At 30.2% G+C, this 16,015-nt stretch overlaps 1 protein-coding gene across 1 annotated transcript; it reads right to left on the reverse strand.

The window, feature by feature from the left end:
• Nucleotides 1–373: 373 nt before the first annotated feature.
• LOC145329514 (uncharacterized) lies at nucleotides 374–15,642 on the reverse strand. The gene is made up of 11 exons (XM_080173714.1): nucleotides 15,265–15,642; nucleotides 13,795–13,888; nucleotides 12,755–12,811; nucleotides 10,994–11,054; nucleotides 10,118–10,218; nucleotides 5,136–5,210; nucleotides 4,699–4,915; nucleotides 4,288–4,444; nucleotides 3,890–3,959; nucleotides 2,676–2,715; nucleotides 374–2,407 (listed from the first exon to the last, which is right to left on the reverse strand). Exons 2-11 carry the CDS (start codon nucleotides 13,842–13,844, stop codon nucleotides 2,336–2,338), a joined length of 900 nt encoding a protein of 299 aa, XP_080029840.1. The 5' UTR covers nucleotides 13,845–13,888; nucleotides 15,265–15,642; the 3' UTR covers nucleotides 374–2,335.
• Nucleotides 15,643–16,015: the final 373 nt, after the last annotated feature.

A 16,015-nucleotide genomic window follows, 5' to 3' on the forward strand; every position in this document is an offset into this window, starting at 1 on the left:
ATAAAAAAAAGAGAGAGAGGGGTAGAATAATGATAGAAAATCTCAAAACCTTTATATATATAAATAAATAAATGTCTATCGTATCATGAGCGACAGGTAAGTTGCATACTGAATGCTTTTTGTAAGGGGTATATTCACAACAAAATCAGTCAGTCTTAAACAGCAGCCGAGAAATTCAGTTTGTGCTGTTTTGATGATAATTTGCCATACTGATCATTTCTTAATTTGATTACGTGCAGAAGTGAAGGAATCCAAATATTTTTAAATAATTTAAAATAAATATAATTTTGTAGCATTTATTTGAATATCATTGATAAAAAAAATACATAACATAGCAATATGCTAAAAACAGAGTTACAATTACTATGAATAACACATCATTACTATAAAAAAATAAACAGTTTTTAATCATGATGGATCCTATACAAACAAAGATATTTACATATAATTGATTCTACATTTTTATCACAATCTATAAGTAGCGCAGCTACCTTAAAGTTGGTTAAATCCAAAGATCAGTGAATTTAAAATAACAATAACGTTCTTAACTAAAATGGATTTTAAAATTCAAACCATGAATGAAATCGTATAAAGTCAAACATCTTAAGTAAAAAATACTATTCATGACACACTCGTTTTTATATTAGTTTACTTATATATCAAGGAATTATTAGCATATTATTGCTGTGCTGCCTATGAACATGGTTGTCCTTGATTAATTTTATAAAACTATTTTAACAACATTTTAAAGTTTTTCAAACTATCTTATATTAGCTAATTTTGTAAAATAATATAAAAAGTTTCAAAAACTTCATTATCAAAACAATAAATTATAATCACATTTTTTATCCGTTTTGTGAAAAATACATTTCGCTGTTTTGTTATTTTTTAATCCTTGTTTTATCTGTATCTATACTATAGGAATATCTATATAATTAAACAAAATATTTGACAAATTTCTTATTAACCTCTTAAATAAAGTAGCCCCATCCCTCAAAATAATTAAATACAGAAAGTAATAATTGCTTTTTTGTCTTTTCTAACACAGTTCTAAAATTGAATAAAGAAGAATACTCTACCATAAACACAGTTTAATGGTATAAGGGAAGACACTTAGGTTAGGGTCAAGTTGTAAGGGATGAACGGACAGGACTTTTTATTTTAAAGTAACTGCCCTAGAAAAAAGAGGGGGGGGGGGCTACTTTTGGAGACATTTTCAAAAAAAGATAACAAAAATGTGCTATTTTTCTTGGTATTTCTAGCTACATATTCATTAATTAATATAAACATTTTATTACTTTTCCTTCAAATATATTTTCACAAAACAATTTCAATTAAAATATTTTTCTAATCAAGAGTAAATATTATAGCGCAGAGTAAAAAGCAAAAGTGTTTGATAAAAACAAAAAAAATCAAGTATAGGTGGTAAGGATAGAAGTTCTGATTTTAAACAATATTTTAAAATTTGTCAATTAACAAGAAAGAAAGAAATTATTTCCTCTATAAGTAAGTATTCTAATTACAGAGTAGGTTTTCATTTAACAGAGATGACAATATTTAAAGAATATAAAACAGTATTCTTTTTTTATCCTCTAAACAACGAACGAACAAAGATTTCTCTAGAGAAGCTTTTTTACTAAAAATAATTTCATATGGAAGACTAAATTATCTAAGCTGCCTAAAAAACTACAATTTTACTATAAAAAATAATTATTTTTATTCGTTTTGTAAATAATTACTTTAATCTTCGGCCAATAATCAGCCTTTATCTTTAAGTAAAATATCAAACTAAAATTCTTTTTAAACTTGTTTTTGTCTTTGTCGCTTAATAATAGCTAAGTTTTTTGAGCTATATAATATTTTCTACTTGTAGTGTTAAAAGAAAAGAAAAATAGGTTAAACTTAAATTATTATTCAGTGAGTAAGAGTTTCTCCCCTAAAGTCTTTAAAAAATAACTAGGACAAGAAAAATGGAGCTAAAATTATTTCAGGATAATAAAGCATTAGCTTTTAATGTTAAGTTTCATTAAAGGTACAAAATCTTTTGCTTATTGGTGACAAATTAAGTCTATTTGTAAAAACAAATGACTTTTTTGTCCTTTTTATATTACTGGTATAGAATAAGGGATAAGACAATGGACAATAAATTAATGAAAATCCCAATTATGATACACAAAATTATCACTTTACTAGATTTCAATTAGTGGTTGAAACGTTTTGACACTAAATTTAAAAACTATAACAGAAACTTTTAGAGTAGCTTTGATCCAAAGAAAAGAAGTAGAAATATATATACACAGAAAATTGTTTTTCTGAACTACATATATTGTTATTGTCAAGATATGTATTCCGGCTTGTTGGATATTTCTTGACGTGGTGATACAGGTTCTGGTTTCACATGCGGACTCTAAAGTAGAATTAATAGTTAGGAAATCATTTTATGTATGAAATAGTATGCCTATCTAGCTGTAACTAAAGGTCTTAAAATGGCTTTTTTAATAGGGGACTAATATTTCTTTTTTCTCTCTCTTCTTTTGCTCTAAATCTTCTATCATTGAAAAATACAAAACTTTCCTGATAAAACGGTGTACAGATTATCGAAAACATACTGGACGCACGCACATTCAGCTACTTTAATATTCAGGAATTGAAATTCAATTTAAAATTAACTTTACCTGACTTTGAAGCCATTGACTGAATGAGTTGTGGGTTAATCTAAAAATATAAAAATAATCACGTAAGGGTAGGTTATCAGTGAGAGAGGGCAGAAGTTATAATTTAGAGTATCATCATTTGGGATGTACTTCAATTTATCGGCCATTGTCTTATCCCTTTATATCTCTGGTTGGTTTTACATGTTTTGAGATATATTAAGCAAAATGGTATGATAGTTACATCTCTGTGGTTTCATCCCCTGTCATAACTCTTAATATTATTGATTTAGAATTTTAATTGTTTATGTCGACTATATGGCTTTAATAAAAAGTGGTCATGGCTGCTAGACTTAGGTAAAATATGGGTACAGTTCTCCTCGATGATGTACGTGGAGTCACTATAAATTTCTTAAAAGTACAATTCGTCTATAAGTTGAATAAAATAAAGTTTGAATTTCAATGTTTTTCCATTCTTCTTATCAGATCCAGAAATTTTTATTATTAATTAATTCTTTTGTATTTCCTTCTATTCACATGAATAACAAGGATAGCAGCTTTCATAAGAAGCGAAACTTTAAAAAAAAACAAGATTAATTTTGAGGAAACAAGGTTATTTAAAGAAATTAAATCTGATACTTCAAGCAAAATAATTTTAATCAGATAGATAGAGGATACACCAAATTTCTCATAGACAGTCACACATTCATATCTATCTACATACTTTTATTTAGATAGACATCCAATTACTGCATAGTACGACTGAAGATTTTTTACTGCTGTTTTTGTCCAAAACAATAAAAAGTGTGACATAAGTCCTACAGTCAAAGAGAATCAAACTTTTTAGAGACCATTGTTTTAGAGGTCTTTGGAGCCATACAAATGAACGTTTTTTCAAATTTAACTGGTGGAAAAGGTAAAAACTGAATGCCTATTTCAGATTTTTCATCTAGAAAAAAAATGTACAAAGTGAGTTTAAAGTAGCTTTGCGCGCTATTAGAAATATGAAATTTCAAATCTCTCTTTTTGTTTAATTCAAATTATGAGAGATATTTTTGTAAATACATTTTATAAAGTTCTCATAAAATTTTTAATTTAAACTACGCGGCTTGTGTTAATAGTAGAAAAATGTTATACATAACGTTAGAAACGTCATAAGCTTTTGTTTTTAAATATATAAGAACCATTCCTATGCTACGTATACAGAACATGAACCCATTACAGGGATCTTAGATTACCTGAGGTCATTTAAACTTGAGAAAGGAGATTCTTGGCTTGTGAGTGATCCTGAGGTTGTTGGTCCGAGTCCTAAAAATAAGTGATTAATTCATAAGTCCTTGTCACGTTATTAGACACACTGTCTTTCTTTGCCTAGTATTTGTTTGACTGACTCATCAAAAATAAATGCACTTTAATAATAATTAGAATATAAATAATTAGATAATTTTGTCCGAACTAGTAAATTAAATATTATACCGTATAAAACATTTTTTTTGTTAAGCCAAAATTGATTCTGTTTAAAATGGACAAGCGGACTTTCTGGTATTGGTTAAGGAGTGGCTAAGATTTCTAACCTAATTATAAAAAAAAGCCCTAATATTTAAACTATTTTTTCAAATAACTGGGCCGTACTAACCTGAGCTTTGTCTAAAGTTAGGCTGTGTGGTTGGTGCGAGGGGATTCTGGCTGAACGGATTTGACAACAGCGAGGGTGTAGTTGTGAACAAGGACGAGGCAGAGGACGAGGAGAACAGTCGTGGCGGGGCCAGCGGGTGTGGGATCTGGTCCCGGTACTTAATTGTATTTTTCATGATTAAAAAATTTTTAAACATAGAATTCGCTTCTTTACATTATTTAATGGAAATCTTATTTTTCCCAGTCTGATCTTAGGTGTAAAGCCCTTTTAAAAATTTTAGACATAGAATTCGCTTCTTTACCTTATTTAATGGAAATCTTATTTTTCCCAGTCTGATCGTAGGTGTAAAGCCCTTTTTTATGGCCTTGTTTTAATTCATTGTTAATAAACAGCAGGAAAAAGATTAAGTACCCGTTCCTGGATAGGATGCGATGAGGAAGGATTCAGCAACCCCGGGGGCAATCCTGGAGGGGGCGGAGACACTGTCGGCGAGCTGGGGGTGGAGCCAGGCGAGGGGTTATAGCTGGCGTGCGGGGGGCGGGGCAGGTCCAAAAGTCGCTGCGCGGATGGGAACTTGTAGGGGTTCAGCGAAGAGTGGAAAGGATTTCGAGTCAATGAAAATTCTTCTCTGAAAAATAATTATAATTAATTAGACATCAACATAAGTAAATATACTAGATAGTAAGAGAAAAGTGTGTGAAAAAAGGTGTTTATATTGATACATATTTTAGAACAGATTGATAAATATTTTATTTTTAGGGTACATTGACAGATATTTTTTATAATAAAGAGATAGGTTGATGAATAAAATAAAAGATGATAGACAGATAGATAGATTAAAAGTTTACCTGGGTGAGCTATCATCAACTATAGAATAAGATCCGTCATCGGGCTCTGGAGAATCCGGTCCTGCCAGCCCTTTCCTGAAAAAATGATTAATTTAGGTCCTGCTAGCCCTTTCCTGGAATAATTATTAGTTAAGGTCCTTCCAGCCCTTTCCTGGAATAGTTATTAGTTTAGGTCCTCCCAGCCCTTTCCTGATCTGAAGTTCAATTTACCTTAATTAATTAAACTAACATGAAAGAACCCATTGATTGCTAAACCTTTGTCTGGAAATTCTAACACACATTGAAATTGTTTGTAGCCTCAGGTATTTTCTTACTTTAATTACGCCAGACTTCGCAGCTCTTCTGGAAAATTATCCTTTTTTTTAACATTATTTCTAATGTTATTTTTACACATTTAAAAAGCTCACGCAACCTTACAATTTCAAGAAAAAATATCATAATGAAATATATCTATTTGATTATTAATTTTGCAGAGTGATCTGAAACAAATATACCTGAAGTTCTTTATAAAATCAGATTAAATCATGATATAGAAACAATAAGAAACAGAAATAGTTTATTTATCGTCGAATTATGTCCAAAATAAACAGTTTGCAACTCTGTTTGTAGCGCAACTTCTCCATTTTTTTGTAATTTTTACGCCTAAACGATGTCAGTAAGACGTCATATTAAACGTCAGGTCGTCTGTTACTTAAAGATTGTTAATTTCCAACGCAGACTATTTTTAGATAGTCCTCATTCTCTATCTCACTCTTTATTATCATTTTTTAGCTCTCTGTTGCTGCGCTACTTTTGTATAAAATTGACATTGTTATTCGTGCATGTGCAAACATGAGATAGAATAGGTATAATATCAATATTTGTAGAAACTGACAGCCAAGGGTGTAGGCAGTAGTTTTATTTCGAATTTTTTTAATTTTTTTGTGGGATGATCATGAATGTTTTTAGTATGTTGAAATTAAAATGTAATTGTATTCACTGATAAAATTCTATAAAATTTTTCTATCCCTATGGTACCAACTTTAAAGCTTGACAAATCCTTGGATCTTAGTGGATAAATTAATGTACAAGCCTAATAATGATAAACAAAATCAACCCTTCTGAAGATTAAGACTATTGGTGGTAAAGTTGGGACACTGCAAGATTGAACCAACCAATAAAAAATTAACAATAATACCCAACTTTTCAAAGCTAATGAATACTAGAGAATAAAGCTTTTGGGTACCAGTATAATTTACAGTCCAATCTCTCCTCCCTGTATCAAATCATAATATTATAAAGAAATGTACAAAGATATTAGGATAAGTCAATGTACGATAAATCTTCTCCAAAATTCAAACTTATTAAATTTTGCTTTCATTAGATTAGTGATTATACAATTAACTTCGCACTTAGCCTCGGGGGTTTGGGTTCTTAGGAGAGGAAAATATTTTCAGACCATAAAATAATAAAAACTTGTCAATGGAGCCAACCATTTTGCGATCTTTTGCAGGCAAATGTTTTAGATATTGAGTAAGGAAAGGAAACGGAATTTCCTTATCCCTATATCTCTGATCAGAATGTAATATTATTATATCAGAGTTGGCTTCTTAAAATAGGTTCAGAGAAGTAACATTATTATTATCATATCATATCGTATTATAAACAACTTTCTGCGGATATTAAAATTTAAAAAAAAAAGTCCGATTATAATCCAGCGGATATTAATAGGTTTCGAAGCCATACTAGAGTTATTTATCGCTTCGCATTAAAGACAGCTTTCCACGGATATTAAATGAAAAATTATAATATTTTTGTGGATTGTCTTCATATCATCGCAGCTTCTCTTATCTATTTTAATAATCCAGCTGAATTATATGAATAAATTCCATAGACATTAGCTACAGTATACTTAGGAATTATATTAATTAATCTTTAGTTATTCCTACGGAATTTCATTACAATGAGAAGAAGAAAAAAGTTTTTGAATGCAACATTGTTTTGCTTATTTATAGCAACCAGCCAATCACTCTATTCAGTAGCCAAAGAAGCCCTGGAAAGTGTCATGTGTGACGGCATAAAAAAAAACTATTATCCATCTCTTTTTTAAGTTTTCCTTTCCCACTTCTCCTCTCATCCCTCATAGACGTATTTTTATGAAGTCATACATTTTTAAAAATAAAAAAAATAATGAGAGGTTGTTTCCCTTGCCTAACCCTTGCGGGTGCCCTACCCATGCGCCTGATTTTCTAAAGTTAAGTACACCTCCTGCTGCTTTTAGTATACTGCTGCTAATGAAAAGTAAATAATGGAAAAATCCTCAGCAGAAGAAGTCAATTCTTCAACAAAAGACATGCTGCAGTCAGCTAGCTGCAATGAGAAAGTGCGACAGGTCGCCACGTAAAATTCTCTTTCTCTTTATATTTTTCATTAAAAAATAACTAAATCACTGAAATGTTTAAACTTCCATTTAAATTTAACCAATGATTTTACAAAATGATTTGATAATCTTTTGGCATTTCGATGAGGAAATCTTTCTACTAAATTAACTGACTTTAAACAAGAATAATTATGCATATAAGTAGGGCAGCTATAACTTAATAATACTTTTATACAGCTAAAATAAAAACAACATTGAAGTGTAATTTAGACTTAATGTAGACAGTCTTTTGACAATTCTGTTAATGGTTCTACCGATCAATAGTCCATCAATGTAGGCGTTGCATTTGTGTTTAGGATTGGGTTAGGGTCTGACTTACTTATATTCGTACGGACATATGCTGATTATAGAGTAGCTGAGCTATGCAGAAAATATTGCAAAAATGTTTGTATAATAACATTTTTTGCAAAAAAAAATCAACTGTGGATTAAAAAGTTGAAGAAATTCTTCCACTTTGACAGAAAGAAACTTTTAAAGATGATTTTATGACAAAATTTTAAAAGGGATTAAAAGTTTGTATTTTAAGTATGTAGTTTACAGGGTGATTTTCATTTTTACTTGAGAAAAAATATTATTTTTGCTTTCTGTCTGCATTTTGCTGTGCAGCAACTAATCAATAAGATCTGTCTGTACATTCAGCTACGGTCTGGTTGAAGATAATATTTAAGACTAAAATAAGTGTTGCTTGTTATTTTTATGCTTTAGTAAAACTGGCTTCATCATTTGATTTTTTCATTTTAACTTTAACAAGAACATTTTTGTCTATGAAAAAGGTGTAACATATAGTCCTGCTGTTTAATAGATCTTAGTTGGCATGCTTAATCTTATATACAACTTACTACTTATTAAAGTATAGAATGATTATAAATGTGTAATATGTATTTGAATTATGACAAAATGTATGTAAAATGTATGATTATTAAACATCCTGACATCTTGTTTGTAGAAGCGTCCAACTAAACACAATCAGAACACACAATGCATCCTCCAACCATATCTACCATTCTTTAAGAAGCAGCTTATAGTGCCTAATAAAAAATTATGTCATACAATACAAATGACCAAGGATAGGCCAGTATACATTTTACCATTGGTCAATAACAATGTATACTAGCCTATCATTGGTAACGTCAATTTTTATTAGGCACTGTAAGCTGCTTCTTTTTAAATAAACATTCAAATTATTAAGGTGATGTCAAATTGATCATTGATTTTTTTTGTGGATGTTATTTTATGTTAGGTTGATTTGGTACAAATGTAGCCCAATATGGTTATGTTAGTAATTGATCGCAAACTTTCATTTTGCCTTATACTTTATTTTCTTTTCCATTCTTCGATATTTTGTACAGACTTTGGTAGGGGTGGAGACAGAACCCCTCCATCCCTCCTTAAAAAAACTTTTATTCAAAGAGCATAAATTGGGGGTAGGGTGTCGTGGCCCACTGTAGGCTTAAAGGAATTTTACAGTAAAAGTAAATCACGATAAAATTTGCTTTGTATTCGTCAAATAAAATGTCAAATCTTGGAATTTCTTACAGCAGCGTTTTTGCTCCTATACATATTTGATCATTCATTTTGGTATTCATACATTCTAGATAATTTTTTTGTAGCGAAGATACATTAAAAGCACAAAGATGTACAACATAAGGTGGTTTGATTTTTGTCTGTCTGTGTCGTAATCCATACATCTACTACTAAATGTAATGACATGTTTATGGTTGTTATTTCAAATAAGCTTTTTATTAGGTTTTCTGGGCGGTTTTAGTCTATTGTCTATGGTGCTAACAAATATAAAACAGCAGTTTAACAAGGAAAATAAACAGGGGAAGATAAATGATATTAAAATTACAATTTTATCATAAATAATTTTTAAATTATTTTTTTTCTTGTATTTTGTATGAACATCTTGTTTAAATGTGTGATTCGATGAAAGAAGTGTTTAAATGTTTAAATTCTCTTTTTCCTCTTTTTTCTAGCTACTTATGTTTCTTTGTTTTAAGTTGTCAGCGTTTTAAGTATAATGGGTGAAAAGATTTTTGATAATTGACGATAACATCTGTCTGTGTGTCCGCTACGACTTTTAACCAGTAAGCTACAACATGGCCTACCCATCCCTAATATTGATATAAAACTACCTAATGTATTCCTGAAAACATATTATCATATACAGCTTTTATATTATGGACATTATTATATTTAAATATCCAGAATTTGTACGAATAACCTATCTCTTTATCTAAACATATTATGAATGAAATGATTTTGAAGCCATAATTATCACTTTTACACACATCAAACTAGATGGTATTTGTCATTAAAAGGAAAAAAACTTTTTGGAGCAAAAAGAGTTGTTATTGTGTTATGTAATTATTTTGTCATTTGTCTATCTATATCTATCGAACTATTTATTTTTATTTATTAATCTTTTTACTTAATTTTCCTTACTTATTTCAAATTTCTATCGGTCTGTCTATCTACCAGGCTAATACTTATGCCTTGCTTTTCAGGTTTATAACATCTCATTTAGAACTGTATAAATTACTCCGTCAAAATAATTATTTACCTGTGTATGGTTTCAACAATATCAGCATTGGTTTGAGATTCATGAGGCTGATCATACTCTGTGTATTTTAGTAAGATTTGGTCCATATCTGTTGAGGCATACTGTAGGCACAATATCAATAATAAATATATTATTATATCATTTTAAAGGAAGTCTGCAAGAAATACAACGCTTTAACTGCTGAAAGACTGCCACAAGTAGACCCAATACCCAAAATTTGAAGCCAACAGCTTTAAGAACAAAAAAGTTCTAGACATTTGAAAATGACATTTTATGTACAATAAAAATTTTGAAAGATTTTCATTGCTCATGTTAGAAATTTAGAAATTAAACTACGTAGCCTAGAAACAAAATTTAACGTAATTTAATATTGTAATTTCTATTATGAGCAATGGAAATCTTTTATTTTCATTTGTACATAAATGTCATTTAAAATGCATAGAACGAACTTTTTTGTTATTGAAGCTGAAGGCCTCAAATTAAGGGTATTGGGTCTTCTTGTGGCAGTCTTTCAGCAGTTAAAGCGTTGTATTTCTTGTAGGCTTCCTTTAATAATATTTGGTCTATATCTGAAGAGGCATACTATACTGTACAGTGTAGGTACAATATAAGTAATCCTTATGAAAAAATAACATGATGGCTTTCCTTACTGAAGGAACTCACTAACTACTGAACTGATATGGTTCTCCTTTACAATTATGCTTCTCATAGTTCTAGGGAAGGAACATAACTGTTTCGCCCATAGAAAAAATCCTCTCCCAAAAATACTTTGTCTACTTTTTTATTTTTATAACTGAAATTAAAATGTGTAGAGATAGACATACATCCTACTTTTAATATAAAACAATTTAAAATTTATTATTATTGATTTGTTTCCTGAAATAATTTGTTGTGTGAGTTAAAAATGATGACAGCTATCTCACAATCACACAGAACACTAAAAACAAAATATTTCATGGCATAAAGTGAAAGAAGAGAATATCGGGGCAACATATAAATATTTATATCCATAATGAATATCAAAACAGAGGTTTTTATGTTTCTTTATGGTAACAACGCTAAAAATATGAATTTAATGAGTCATTTGCTTTTGTCTTGAATAAACAATAAAAAAAATTCAAAATTACATTATTATCCTTAATATTTTAACAGTCGTTTAAAAAAACTCTTCAAAGCTGTGGCACTTTCTCAACATTTCGAATGTAAGCATAAAGAGAAATCACAAATATCTTAAGATAACAGTGTTCTGCATAATAAGGGGTCAGTGAAGAATAAGGCAGGTAGTTTTCTGGAGTATAACACTATACATTTATTGTTGCTTATATCAAACATATCTTACAAAAAAAGAACATATTAAGCTGTTATTGTCCAAACGGCTGACCAAACATGTTGTGTTTTGTACCCTTTCCCTTTTGCTTCACTCTAATCAAGAAACCATCCCCTACAATTTGCTACTGTGTAGTTTTGCGAATATGAAATACTTTACTCTTTCTACAAAACACTGACGTTATGGGACATAATTGTTTCTGCTCCATTTCTGAATGCAGTTTATTTATCCGTCAAGTTCTTTCCAACCTCCACTGGATCATCAATAATCCCCTTCCCTTCTTTTTGAATTTTGATAAAAATATATGTATTTGCGGTGTTTCTTTTAAGATGTATTTAGTATCTAGATTAGAAAAACATCGCATTTTTAATATTAACAATGGCTTGTAACATTTGAAAATAAATTTTTAAATTACTCGGCAAGGGATTTGTAAACTCCACTATTCGTTTACAGGGTAATAACGCTACTTTAAATATTATGTTTAATTATGCTTTCTTAATGGCTTTTAATTCTAGATTATTTGTCCTTAAATGTATTTTCCTAATTTTTTTAGGTGCAAAGTCACTCTTTATTTAGGGTTTTACGTACTTTCCACCTGCCAAAGTTAGTACGTTAAAACAAAACAAAATATATACGATTAAAGAGAGTCTTAAACATTAAAGTCAGAGGAGAACCCACAAAAGGCGATTAACTATGATGCACGCTTGCTGCAGATCTGCTCAAAAATTATATATTAATATCAAGTTATTGTCAAATATTTTTTAAGTAATGATATTAATTGCAATTTATATTCTAAAAGGAATATGGGGGGTTTAATAGTAAAATAGTCCAAAATCACCCTAAGACCTAAATTTAACCACGAAATAAATCATTGAATATATTATTATTACTTGGATCTAACACCAGGTTTTTATGTGCTCTAATAAAGTGAAACACGCAGCGGGCGAAAATAACGATTCCTTCCTTTTTTACAATGGCATGGTTGTCCTTGTTTGAAGTTGAACAATGACGTCATTTAAATGCATATTAATGTGCATCTCTAGGATACAGGGCTTGAACAATTGAGTTTTATCAATCTTCATCCAATTTCTACATGTGATACTTACCTATTGATTGAAAAATATATAAGGCTATATCAAAAATATAGTTCGGGGCTAGAGAAAACACTCTTAAAATAGATAATTTTCGCGCATTTATCTGCACAGTAAAAAAATGGTTATAAAGTTTTGCGTACAGCCGTTTGGACGCTAGCAGTCAGTTTAGACGGTGGTACTTGTAGAGTTGCTACGCTGCTTTAAAAAACTTGTTACCTGAGTTCGTATGCTTTCTTCATCAAGCCAAATTTCCGTTTTGTAAACGTTACTTGTCTATATTTCAATTTTCAATCATTTTTATGACTTTACTTATATTTTATCAAGTATATTTCTTTAATTCCCAATATTTTATAAGAAGCGCAGTATCATTTTTCGATGAAATAAAAATTATGTCATGCTTTTAGTTTTAATTAATAAAGAAAAAATGGCAAATTTTGAACAAAGAAATTCCAAAATTAGAATTATATAAGTGTTAAAAGAAAAGGGATATTCATTCAAAATGACTAATTTAATTTTAAAAATGAAAAAGAAAGACTCAACGCCCCCCTCTCACTCTACCACCCCATAAAAAATACTTATTGCACCCCTGCCCCCCACAAAAAAACTGATGGATATCCTTGCTTTTTTCATTATCACAGGTTTTAGACTTGACTCCTTCACCTCCTTCCTGATGTATAATATGTCTCTAGTGGCGCAGTCGCTATCTTTTTTGCTAAGTTATATTTTGTGAAGTTTTAAATGTTTCTTTATGAAAGAGAGTGAATTTCATTCTTATTAATTAAGTTAAATAACAACATCGCAAATATAATTAAAAAGGATGACAACATCTATATGCAGCGAAGTACAAAAATTCTTGGAAGAACAAACAGACAAAGTGGATGTTCAGTTGATATGTATGCAATAAATCATAGAAAACACGAGAACTCCAACAAAAAAATGATAAAAAGTATTCATACTGTCTTTTGCTGCATAGAAGACTTACGAACCAAGTAAATTATATTGTCATTTATTGTCTATAAATCATTAAAAAGTTATAGCTTCACTTACAGCTAATATAATTTCCTTATTTATTAGCGTGGCTTCTTTATAATTCAAACCATATAAATTGTATTTAAAGTTAGGTTAACTTGGGTTGGTAAAGGAGAATTATAGGTAATCTTGGCTTCGAAGGGACTAGTGCGGTCGTTTTGGTGCAATTTCATAAACATTCTTTTTTTAGTGAATTTTAAAAATTTATAAAATGATTGAATATTTTCCTATTCCGTTCATCCGAAATGCGGGAAATCGAAATTTTTTTCCTTCCCATACCTCGTTTCCCAGGGACAGCCACAGTGACAGATATTTTGATATCTGAAAATAAACAATGGTAAATATATGCACATCACCTTATATAAAAGTAGCAGAGTGGTGTCTGTGTATGTGCGTATTACTTAAGAATCGCAAACTGTTGGACTTATTAGGTTCATATTTATAAAAAAGCTTCTTATAGTTCTAGGAAATGTTTATAAATATTTTGGGGAAGAATAACTCCAAACTTACCAAGAGAAATCGCCCCTGGAAACCATCCCCCCCCCCCAAAAAAAAAAAATATTTGATTTTTAAAACTAAAATGGAAGGAGGATCCCTCCCCTTCTTCCCACAAGTATTACATAAAGTAGTAAAGTTTCTGTATCATTAACACATTTATAACATTAATCACTAAACCTTTTAGTTGAAATATTCTATTTTATTTTGCTTGACTGTAAATATATAAAGCGATTTCACTCCTAGTACCGTAAATTTAAATTTGTATATTTTTAATCTTATCACAATTTAACCCTTCTAAAATAATAGGTTATAGGTTGTCAGTGCAGTATTTTGTGCTGTATTTAGAATCAGATGAATCGATACTTTGCTTTTTAATAAGGAATAATTGAATTGATTTAACTAAACATAAGAGGAATAATTCTTATCCTAATCCTATTTACTAAAGTTATAGATTGTCCTTGTGTTTCTATTGCAGCTTATGTCTTTTAAGCCAGGCCGGTTTTAGACCATTCGTAGGATGTGGTACGTCACACAACCTTGGGAGTTTTGGCTTTAAAAAATTCTTAAATTCTAAAGAAATGTATGTGAGGGTGGGATGGACTCTAGTCCCCTCTTGGGACTAATTCCTGGATGCTTTGACCTACTCCTACATAAAATAGGCTAATCGTGTTGTAAGTAATTGTTAGGGTTGTGTCAACCCCATCTGAGAGAAATCCCACTGGACTTATTTTTTTTCTTTAATTTACTATAAATTCTCAGAAGCGGTGTCTAAAGGATTCGAACCTAATAAAGAAGTTGTAAAAAAAATTACCAAACATCCATATATCTTGAAAAAAATTGATTTAAGCCTTAGCCTCAAGGCAAACTTAAATTAATTAAAAACATCTTATCAACTTTCATTTACAATCTTTTTTTTCGATCTATTTTTAAACCAAGAATAGTTATTTCTCGCATCGTATTATAAACGGTTTTCCGCGGATATAGAAAGTACAATTATGAGAATAAACTAGTTTTTTTTAGCCCTGTGGTGCCGAAGGCACCGGCTAAAAAAACTGGTTTTAATCTTATGATTGTACATTTCTATATTCGTAGAAAGCTGGATATAATACGATGCTAGACATAGTTTTTTCGTATGGATGAGAACCGGTTCCTATCCACCGGATTCGAATGAATACGAGAAAATATATTATTCTTTTTACCTAATAAATAAATTTCTTTTCTGAATCACTTTTGTAGTTTTAGAAAATCCCGTTTAATTATTCTGCTTAAAATTTAAAATGTTAAATTTGCGCAAAAAAAATACTTTTTTGTATCACTTGTTAACTACAAAGTCACCATAAAAAGTGTAGCCACCACATATAGCAATAATCCTTCTTTGGCTAAAATGGTCTGTTAAACTCGTAAAAGTGTGAAGCACTATGCTTCAAATATGACCAAAAGAAACCACAAATACGTGTCTACGCGGTTTTATATTTTAATGGGGGGTAATTGAGATAAAAGGGTTACATTGAATTTGCTTCCCACTTCTTTATTTTCTTCCCCCCGAACAACTTGTAGACACTATATCCGCGTATAGACTAGAAATAAAAAAATATGTCTACCCCCTGAATGTTAATTTGGAACTGGGAGGGACGGAACCTTTTTTTACCTCCCCCATTTTTGGTCCCCCGAGGGCCTTTGCAGCTATTCTAAAAGTGTCGAGGGGTAAAGGGAGGGGTAAGGTTAGACAGCAGTTTTACCTCTTTTTGGAAAATTTTTAAGATTTGATTCTTGAATATTTGCAAAACTGCAGCAACTCAAACTAAATCATAAGAAATCAGGCCTATGTATTTTGAGAAACTATGTAAAGTAAGAACTTAATAATGATTCAGTTTTTTTGTAATTTTGAAGTGGTTTGATCCCGATGGAAAAATACATTGTAAAGTTAATTAACTGTAGTAATTTGTGTGA

This window comes from Acartia tonsa, chromosome 10 (assembly GCF_053477335.1).
Source record: "Acartia tonsa isolate MP-2025a chromosome 10, ASM5347733v1, whole genome shotgun sequence".
In the NCBI taxonomy this organism is placed as follows: domain Eukaryota; kingdom Metazoa; phylum Arthropoda; class Copepoda; order Calanoida; family Acartiidae; genus Acartia; species Acartia tonsa.

What these genes read in the sequence shown, in the direction of transcription:
- LOC145329514 (XM_080173714.1), bottom strand. Translation starts at nt 13,844, where the DNA reads ATGGGAAGGAAAAAAATTTCGATTTCCCGCATTTCGGATGAACGGAAT. An exon ending in GTTGATGATAGCTCACCCAG is followed by an intron (nt 4,916 to 5,135) that starts GTAAACTTTTAA and finishes ATTATTTTTCAG; the next exon opens with AGAAGAATTTTCATTGACTC. An exon ending in TAACTTTAGACAAAGCTCAG is followed by an intron (nt 3,960 to 4,287) that starts GTTAGTACGGCC and finishes ACTTATTTTTAG; the next exon opens with GACTCGGACCAACAACCTCA.